Source organism: Bidens hawaiensis, unplaced genomic scaffold (genome assembly GCF_021521415.1).
Source record: "Bidens hawaiensis isolate Kalapana, Puna unplaced genomic scaffold, B.hawaiensis_p1.1 tig00002717_1, whole genome shotgun sequence".
Lineage (NCBI taxonomy): Eukaryota > Viridiplantae > Streptophyta > Magnoliopsida > Asterales > Asteraceae > Bidens > Bidens hawaiensis.
In genome coordinates, this window is record NW_027491146.1 from 1103161 (window position 1) to 1113547 (window position 10387).

A 10387-nucleotide genomic window follows, 5' to 3' on the forward strand; every position below is an offset into this window, starting at 1 on the left:
TGCAATATCCGAAGATCGTTCACGCCCCGACAAGTATTCATTTGTAATGTTCATACATCTTCGATATATAATATTCGTATCTTTATTTTTAACCTGACAGTACGCGTAATATCCGAAGATCGTTCGCGTACCGACAAGCAATCATTCATATCCATCACATATATCACATATGGCATACACTTATCACTTAGGATAAATGTATTAACTACACATCGAGTATGCACACAGCCCCGAAAACATAACAAGGAATGGGGCTAGAAACTCACCTGAACTCTGCTTCTTCCTCCGATAGTTGTAAATCCCTTCTTTAACTGAGCTCGGCTGACTGTATAAGTTACACGTATCAATACTCGCCTGATCTAATCTGGTGGCCTAGTATTAGCTTACTTTTACTTATCGTTTAAATTTATTTTCTAATCGAACTCGACTTTAGGCGAAGTTAAACCTTAGGCGAACTTAGCTTTAGGCGAAGTTAAACCTTAGGCGAACTTAGCTTTAGGCGAAGTTAACCCTTAGGCGAACTTAGCTTTAGGCGAAGTTAACCCTTAGGCGAACTTAGCTTTTAGGCGAAGTTGTCATCAGGCGAACTTAGCTTTTAGGCGAAGTTGTCATCAGGCGAACTTAGCTTGCAGGCGAAGTTCATCAGGCGAACTTAGCTTGCAGGCGAAGTTGTCGGCTGCAGCTACTGTTCGTCCTCAATCATCTTCGTTTCTTAACCAAATAACTCGATTTAGGTATCCACGTAATCGTCTGACCAGCGCCTACAAACCCCAACCATCAAATCGGCCTAACATCGATGTTTAAGGGGTGCGATTTAGGCATATAGGTTACGGGTTCTTTTAGGTTAACAATTAACCTATCAAATGCTAATCAATTCCAGTAATATTTGTTGTTTTAGGTTCGTTTATAACAAACTAACACAGATCTATGATTTCCCAAATCAAACCGAACCTATACGAACGATTTCTAACTATAAACGTACCTTGAACGAGTCGAACTACGAACCCGGTTAAGCCTTGATGTTGTTTTGGTCCGTCACGACGTTCCAGCACCAACAAGCTCGGGTTTTCGCCTTCGGATCTTGGTTCGGGTTATAAGATGGTGTTGTGTGTTTTGGTGGTGTATGGAATATGTGAGAATGAGGATTAAATGGTGATTAATGGTATTTATATTTAGGGATCATGGGCTTAAGCCCATGGACTCTCCTTCCTTCTTTTATAACCCAAGTCCATAACCCATATCCATTACCCAACACTAGCCCGACCCATACCAACTCCTACTCTATTTATTTATTTCCCGATAACCCGAGTAAACTTTCCCTCTATTATTAAGTAATACAATTAATATTATTTTGGAAATTTCGGGATGTTACACCTATGGATTTCTATTAAGTAAACTTTCCCTCTATTATTAAGTAAACTTACCATTCTCAAGAAGACACCTATGGATTTCTATTAAGTTCTTAAAAACACCAGCTTAATTAGACTCGCTTACGGTCGTTAATTAATTATGAACTAGTTCCTTATAATGAAATCATACCTTAAAGCGCGGAAATAAAAGGCAATCTAATATATTCAATTGACTCGATAGACAAAGTTAATCAATCAAACCTAGACGGACTTCTTACGAAGAACTAAATCTAGCAATCCTGATCAACTAAGACCTACCAATAACCTAGCACCTTACAGCTATTTAGGTTAGCAACACACTTAGGTTTATTTGATTAAACAAAAGCAAAATCCAAACTAAAATCTAACGTCAATAAAAGTTCATTATAAGCCTAGGCGGTCTAAGGGGTTTAGCCAACACCCATACTTAAGAACGAAACAAATAAATAAGGTTTAAAAACTGAATTCATAAAAAAAACAATAAAATCAAACCGAATAATAATACTGTTTGGATGAGCAGGTGTTAAACCCCTCCTTCTCTAATTTTCTTCTTTCCCTTTCTTGGTTCTGGTCAAATCTCTCCTATCGATATTCTTTTCTTTTTCTTCCTTTTTTTTCCGTTGAACTCCTCTTCCTGCATCTGCTCTTAAAATAATAATTATATTCCTCCAAAAGATTGTTCCTTGCCTCTGAAGTTATTTCATTTTTACGTTCACAGTAGCCGACTTCAATTTGTAGCTTGTCTGCACGTTGCATAAACTTGTGGGCCAAATCCAACTTGACTTCCTTTATTCACAACAAACAAACATGATTAATAAATTTAGCCCAACCAGTAATTAATAATTAATCTAGCCATTAGTTTATTAGTAGCCCAAATACAAGAGTATTAAGCGAGCCCACTCCGATTTGTTGATGCTTTCGAAACCGTGGCCAATTTAACACTTTATTCAAACAAATAATTGGTCATATGAACTTGTATTTAAGAATCTTTTTCTCCATAAAAAGCATAAAGAAAATTAATATATGCCAAGTTTATCTAAAGTTTCGCTCATTGGTTTCATGTTTAATATAAATGCTCAATTTTAGCTCATTGACTCTTAAAATTTTTAAAAAACCCTCATATGAACCAAAAAAAATATATTCATTAAAAATCCAGCAGAAAAGTATTAAAAGTGTAGGAAATATGTATATAATATATATATATATATATATATATATATATATATTAGATGATATCAGTACTTTTGGAAGAAACGAAGCAACACCAAAGTATAGTTCGTGGGTCTCAATGTTTAAGATCAAGGTTCTCAGGGTTACGCTTGAATACATATCTCGCAATTGTTTTCTCAATATAAATTGTTTTAAGTAGTGGGAAAATAAAAGTTGTTAACCGATAGTTGTTTAGATATTCTAAAGGGATCACAAGTACATATTTAACATCATGGTTGGTTAACTCGACCTTTAAAAAATGTTAGACCACACTTTTTGTGACATTCGTCATTTTTGGCCCGCATTTGTACTCATTTTTGTATTGTAAACCCAACCCGTTTTAGCTTTTGGATCATTGAATATTAATAAAACAATGAATTTTATGTAATAATCATGTTTCATACTTTTTGTTTCGTTCCAAAGTCTTTAACGGTATTTAAAACGCTTATTTTGTGCTTAAAACGACCTAAAACGAACTATAGGGACTAAAATTACCAAAAACCAAAGTTTGGCCAAGAACCGCACCTCACATGACACGTAAGGCTGGTCTCAACCCACTGCACAGCAGCAGCCCCAGCCCGTTTCAGCAATAAAAAATCAGTTTTTAACGTTTTCGGTTCATTTAAGCTCGTTTAAGGCCCGAACTCGTTTTGTAACCATCCAAACCAACCATGACCCAATCCATAATTATTCTAGAACCCTCCAAACTTGTTTTTATCCCTGGTGATAATTTATTTAAATCAAAACTCATTTTTAAAAAAAGTATCAAAGTGTACCGGTTATCCATTAGATAAAGCTTTTACCCAATCCTTCAAACCCTAATCTTTCCCCATAAACGCCCACCCATCCCAGCCATGTTTCCCTACGTATTTTTATTCTTCTCTCCCAAATTGTTTGAACTTGCAAGTTCTAGCTAGTTTTGCTTTAGTTCGGCTTTAAAAGTCGACGGAACCGAATCTTACATTTCAATCCGTTACGGGTATATTTTTTGTTATTTTTAGTTATTCTAAGTTAATTTGTGTTAAGAAAATCATTTTCATCTTTGTTTAAGGTTTTTGGACCTTCAAACACGTATTTATGCGTTTTAGGCCTGTTTGGGTTGTTTTTGGGAAGTTTACTCACTTAACTTTCTTGTTTGAGTTTAGATCTGGAAATTTTACATTATTTTAGTTCTATGGTTTTGGACAAGTGGTAACCATCCTCGGTCTCATACCGTGTCAAGAACCGAACCAAAACCGAACACTCGTTTAGACACTTTAATTAACTTTTAAACAACCATGTTGCATGAAAACATTCTAGATTTGAGTTTTACTTTATATTTAAGTTCTATGGTGTTGGACATGTGGTAACCATCCTCGGTCTCATACCGAGTCAAGGACCGAACCAAAACCGAACACTCGTTTAAGCACTTTAATTAACTTTTAAGCAACCATATTGCATCAAACACTTTAGATCTGAGTTTTTCTTCATATTTTAGTCATTATTTGGTTGATATGGAAGTGTAGAACAAACCTTGGCTTGAACCCAAGTTTCAGATAAAAACCGAGTAAAACCGAACGCTTGTTTTAACAAGTTAGTTAATGTTCAAACCACCAAAAGTTCAACTTATCTTTTTTTAGTTATATTTTATTTTATATTACTCATGTTACTTAAGATTTTGGAAGTGTTAGAACAAATCTTGGCTTAAACCAAGTTTCGAGTAAAAGTCGAACTACTCGTCTTAACGAGCTAGTCAACGTTCAAAGCACCAAAAATCTTTCCAACCCTTTTTAACTCATGTTGCACTTTATGTTGTTAATATATCTAAGATTTTGGTGTGTCAGAACCAAACTTGGTTTTATACCGAGATTGGGCCGACTTACACTCGCTTAAACCCGAGTTTAGGACTTTAATTGATAAAAATCCTCAAACTTGTTTAAGCTGCTGATTTTATTGAAGTCATTCATATATTTAAAATGTTTGGTAAGTTGGATGTGGATTTGCTACTTTATCAAGTCCCGAACCGACTAAACCGAACAAATCCTAAAAGTCGGATCTTGATGCGTACATTAGCGGGATCGTGCACATTAGCACTAAACCAACTCCCCTATGTGAAACTTACAAAAATTGAGTAAAACTAAACATCAAAGACCCGGTTTCATGTAAAACCCATTTTATGTTATACTTAATTTATTTAACCGTCTTTTGTAAAATATAGCTTAAACTCTCGAAAACACAAGCCTTGTCTTTATGCACTTTTATGTCATTTATATTCCATCTTCAAGACTCAAGATCTTTCAATCTAGGACACGCACGTTAAACCGTCAACTCACTTTCTTGAAGATTATTATTATTATTCTAAGTTTTCTTCATCGACAGCACTATTTTCCAAGTGAGTAATTTCATCTCCGTTTTCGCTTTCATGCTTTGGGGGTAACTTGCAGTCTTGCATACTTACTTAAACAAAAATGATTTAAGGCTCGAATTCTCAAACCGCAAACTCTAGTTATGTGTTACTTAGTATAATGTCAAACCGCAAACTCTAGTTATGTGTTACTTAGTATAATGGCTCGATTGTATGTTATATTCCTCATATGATTAATTATTAAATGTTTATTGCTTTTGTTGGTTGGCCTCCTCCTCATCCTCAACAAGTATGATCATACGCTACTCCTTGTAATTTGGTATTTTTACTTATTAGAAAATAGCCTCATTTATTTATAATTTATATACCGTAATTGTTGTTATTATTTATGGTTTCGCATAAGAGTTGTGGATTTTGCCTCATATTATATATACACAAAAATCATGGAATTGCTCACCAACATTCGTGTTGACAAAATATATTTTATGCAACGTTATAGGTTTGATTATTGGTTGATTGAAGATTTGAAGATATTAGTTATTTTGGACCACTAGATTATTAATGAAATGAACTATTTATTTTCTTGTACTTTGTTTATTTGTAATGAACATGTTGTGTTGTATTTGATATTAAATTAAATAAATTTGTTGTTTAAAAATTGACACGTTAATAGTGTGTCATGTGCTTTGAAACAATCGCGTCGCGCCCCGGCATGTTTCGCCGCTTTTGGTCGGAGTGTGACACCTTTTGCTGTGATAATTTCAAACCCCAAAAACAGAAAAGAATAAAAACATTGTACGTACATTAACAATTACTCACATGAGAACGATTATTATTAGATAAGAAACTTGATTCGTCTGCAGGGTGATTATCATCCTGCCGAACGGTTTACAAACTATTCGTTGAATGTTATGTTTGTTTAGAACACTAACACAAAAGGGACGAAATTAGGCATTCATTTATTCAATTCAATAATTCCTTTCACCAATCAAAGTATCAAAACATCGGTATACCCCTCTAATCTATTCTTCCTGTAAAAATATTAACATTTACCAACTATCCTCTACCTATCTAACCGGCTCACAAACCTCCGCCGCCGGCGGCACATCCCACACCGCCGACCGCCGTTTCATAAACTCAAAATCCTTAACGCAATCGTCAAACGACAACCTAGACACCCTCTTCCTCGCCGCGGCTAACGTCTTCCCAACAACCTTATCAAACACATCTTCCCACCCATGTTCCCATGCACCACGTCCATCACAAAGCCTTAACGTCCCGTTAACGTTTTCCGTCCAACTCCACCCCCGGTCCAACCCGTTCACAACCGCAGCCGCCCATTTACCCGAAAACATCGACCTACACGGTCGGCATTTCACCCCACTCATCGGCCCTTTACTAGAAATATCCGCCACCGGGACACCAAACCGTCCCGGTGGGAACTCGTATGTGCGGTCAGACACGACACAAAACGGGATACGTTTTGTGTCGTAACGCACGTTACGTATTTTGAGTTGGGCTTGAAAACCCGACTCAGAGTTGAGATCCCGAAACCCGGCTGAGTCGAGTTCCGGGATCATAGAGAGGCGGGAGAGTGCGGCGTCGGAGGTTTTGAAGTCTCCGACGCCGAAGCGGTCGTTGAGACCGCCGTAGGAGGATCCGGATGGGACAATGTAGTGACCCGGGATGAAGAGGTCAGGTTGGAGCGGGTCTGACCAGTATCCGTCGACTCGGGTTCGGACTATCCAGTTGTAGGTGAAGTTGTTTTGTTGTTGGTATGATTTGATCATGGTTAAACAACCTTCTACTAGATTGAAGTACTGCAATAACCCCTAAATAAAAACAAACATAAAGGAGTTAGTAAGGGTAGAGTAATATTAGTTATTAAAAAAAATTTATAAACAAAAAAATAAAAAATATATATATCAAGTTAAATGTTAATTTTTTTTAACAGCCAACAAACAGAGTATTGTTTTGGTATTTCATACAGAGTGACACAACGACAAAATGCCGCTTTCAACTGACACAACCAGCCGTATGAAGCCCTAATATCAAGTGAAATGCTAATTTATTATCCACTAACTTTTAAACTCGTGTATTACACAGGATTTATTAAATGATAATAATAAATAAGGTTCGTTATTTCAATTGTGATTCTTAAAATACTTATTAATTAATTTAATGTAGACTTAACAAACGGGTTAACAAATATTACTAAAATAGCATAGTTTTGAAAACGTCATGTGTTGATTTCCAAGAAATTTAAAAAATGTGCTAAATTTGCGTAGTTGGTTAAACTTCAGGTATGAAAATGACACTGTGTTATAACCCGCTTAACAAAATGATTATGACTCATTATCCATGGATAGCAAAAATGAATGAAATGAAAGATTAAAAATTAATGGCTTGACACACAAACTTTAACATTTTCTGTTATTAGTATAGTATAAGTAATGTATAGTAAGATAAGATTTACTGGTATTATTCTTTGTAATTAAATTTACATTTAAAAATCTTTTTGTTTTTTGTTTTTTTTTATTGAAGTCTACGGTAAACAAACAAAAGTTGGTAAAGAAGCATAAGTTGGTGTTGTCAATTGACTATTCTACCCTTGACTAAGAACATTTCTTTTGTAGTGCTTTTCAAGAAATCCTGGTTGGATTTTGTGTCAAGTATGTTAGCCGACTTTCTAAGAAAGGTTAATTGATTTTCGGCAATGTTTTTTTGGGTTTTATAGTATGTATATATTACACAAAAATATTTATATTGGTTTTATATAAAAGGCAGTCAATGCAATAAGCACAAATGTATCCAAAAAAAAAAGTTATGCTTGTTTTTGTTTTTAACGTGTAACATACGATTCATATTAATTTTGATTTATATAAGTAAGTATTTTGAAAATGAATCAAATAAAGAAAATGCTTTAAGTCTGCCATTAATAAATTGCAAAGATTTGTTTACAAAAACAGTGATATGTTTTGAAACTGACCGTGCTTCAACATGATAATGAATTAATGGTAACATTATAGACAATTAATATATTTGACTATTTGAGATACTATAAGTGGATTTACTGTTATACCTTAATTATGCCAGTGATATAAGGAATAAAACACGAAAAAATCTTGTCTTCAAATAGAAAAAGTAGTTCAAGGGATATATTCTAACAATTTTGGTATAAGAACAACAAGTACGACCAAAAACATTCGAATTGCACATCAAAAGGAATACATTAACTTTGAGAATCATTCGGTTTGATGTCTACTGGTCGAAAAATGATTTTATGTGTTTGATAGAAAACAAACGCCACTTACGTGTTGTAATTTTTTATTACTGTTTTTCTTTTTTAGACTAAAAGATGAATCAAATAAAAATCATTCATCTGGATTTCTCTAAACTACTTTATTTTGTTTCTGGATAAGTTAAGTGTATTGATAATAACAATTTGACATTAAACAAACAAGATCAAATACATTTTTTTTTTCTTATTATGAAAATATTGAGAAACAATTTGTTGTTATTATTAGGTTTATTTTTATAGGTGTTTGCTGTTATTTTTTGTTTGTATTTCCTAATTTTCGATTATGAGACGTTATAAGTATTTGTTGATTTATGTTTTGTTGTTATTATTAGATTTTTTCTTTTGCTGTTATAAGCATTTGTTGGTATTTGCTTTTATTATTTTATTCTTGATTTTGATTTCTTTTGTTGTAATTTTTAGGTTTTTTTCTTTGTTATTATAAATCATTGTTTATGTATATTGGTATTTTAGTTGGTATTGTTTCTTACGTTTTCATTTTTTTATAAATTGTATTATTTTCTGCGTTCTCATATTAAGATTAAAATGTACATGAACCTTCCCCTGACATTAAATAATAAGAATAGAATTTGTGTGAAACTAAATTTTTTTATAATATTAAAATTCTTAATAATTGTATAATTATTATATTTTGTAATGATTAAAATGAAAAACAAATGCATCCCCACAAAGTGTCATTTATTTCTGCTTCAGGAGTTGTGGATCGATTTCACCCAAATGATAACAACAACTTACCAATATATGAATGTGACATTTTTCTAATTTTCACATTTATATTCATGATTGTTAAGTTATTCTAATGGTTGGCACCCATAGTTAACCAACACTATCTTTCTCAACCAACAACCTTTTCTTTATTTTCATTTTTTTTTACAACATTTTCTTGTTGATCCTTTTACCAACTTTTTTTTTATTTAACTATACTTTATACATTTTGAAAAATTAACTTTAAGTACATAATAATTAATATTGGTTGAACCATTATATATACAAATGGTTATTTAACCGCATACGTCAAAGTATTTAAAGTTCTCAATTGTTTGATATTCAAATCCTCACCGACAAAAATAAATAGTTTCATAATTTATAAAGCCAAATTATTTGTAAAGCCATCCAATATCTAAAACGTTTTAAATAAGTAATCTTCTTATAGTTACAAACCTAGTGATTTAATATCCATAAATTCTTACACGATTAATTATTTATCCAAAATTAGTCATATGTTATGTCCTTATACATCTATTTAACTAGACATAAACAAGACACGAGAAAAATGGGATAAAAAGAAAAAAAGTAATTAAAAAGCTTCATCAATTCACTTTTAAAAAAAAACACAAAAGCCATAAACAACTAATAACAGAAAAATATAACATAACATAACATAACAAATTACCTGAATCCCATTGGGTGAGTTACTCGACGTCAAAACCCTCCCCGTCACGTCACTCTCCGGCATATCCACCGCCTTAAAAACCCTGACCGCGGCAATCCTGGGTGCCGTTTTCAGCAACGAAAACTTATACGAGTTCGAATCCAACGGACTGTTCAAAAACAAGTCAGCATTCGAATACTGGTTCAAAATATTCTTCACGATCGATGGTCCGGTTAGCTCAAACCGCCGTGCTCCGCCTACCAAACACACGGCAATCCTCGACTGTCTCAACTCCGTCACTGAGATTATTTTATTATTATTATTATTATTATTTGGGTTGTAAAAGAGTGAGTTGAGGTTGTGTAAGTAGTGAAAGGGATTGTTTCGGGTGGAGTCGAATGAGAATGAGAATACGAGTAGCGAAAAGGTAGCGAGAATGAGGAGAATCGGAGACCGGCATTTGAGGTCTGGGAAGCGTTTGGTGAGGTGGGAAAACATGAAGGTTGATTAATTAATTAATTAATTAAGGAATTGGAATTGGAATTGGAATTGGAATTTGGGGAAGAAAAGAATGAGAAATGAAATGGAGGAGGACATGAAGTTGGCGTGTGGGGGTGTGTAGGTCGGGAAGGTGAAGAAGCGTAATGCAAAATTTGTATTTATAACCCCCTTTTTTTTGGTTTTGAATATTAAATAATGTTTTATATATATATATATAAAGGCTTGCTTTGCTTTGACTAGATATAGTTTTAAAA

At 33.7% G+C, this 10387-nt stretch overlaps 1 protein-coding gene across 1 annotated transcript; it reads right to left on the reverse strand.

Moving 5' to 3' along the window:
• Positions 1–5974: 5974 nt before the first annotated feature.
• Positions 5975–10130, reverse strand: LOC143620817 (uncharacterized). The gene is made up of 2 exons (XM_077092417.1): positions 9654–10130; positions 5975–6773 (listed from the first exon to the last, which is right to left on the reverse strand). Exons 1-2 carry the CDS (start codon positions 10128–10130, stop codon positions 6009–6011), a joined length of 1242 nt encoding a protein of 413 aa, XP_076948532.1. The 3' UTR covers positions 5975–6008.
• Between the last annotated feature and the right edge of the window lie 257 nt (positions 10131–10387).

Bases quoted from the DNA above. Each gene is read 5' to 3' on its own strand.
- LOC143620817 (XM_077092417.1), bottom strand. From the start codon at position 10,130: ATGTTTTCCCACCTCACCAAACGCTTCCCAGACCTCAAATGCCGGTCT. The intron at 6,774-9,653 runs GTAATTTGTTAT...GTTTTTATTTAG, and splicing joins ACTCACCCAATGGGATTCAG to GGGTTATTGCAGTACTTCAA.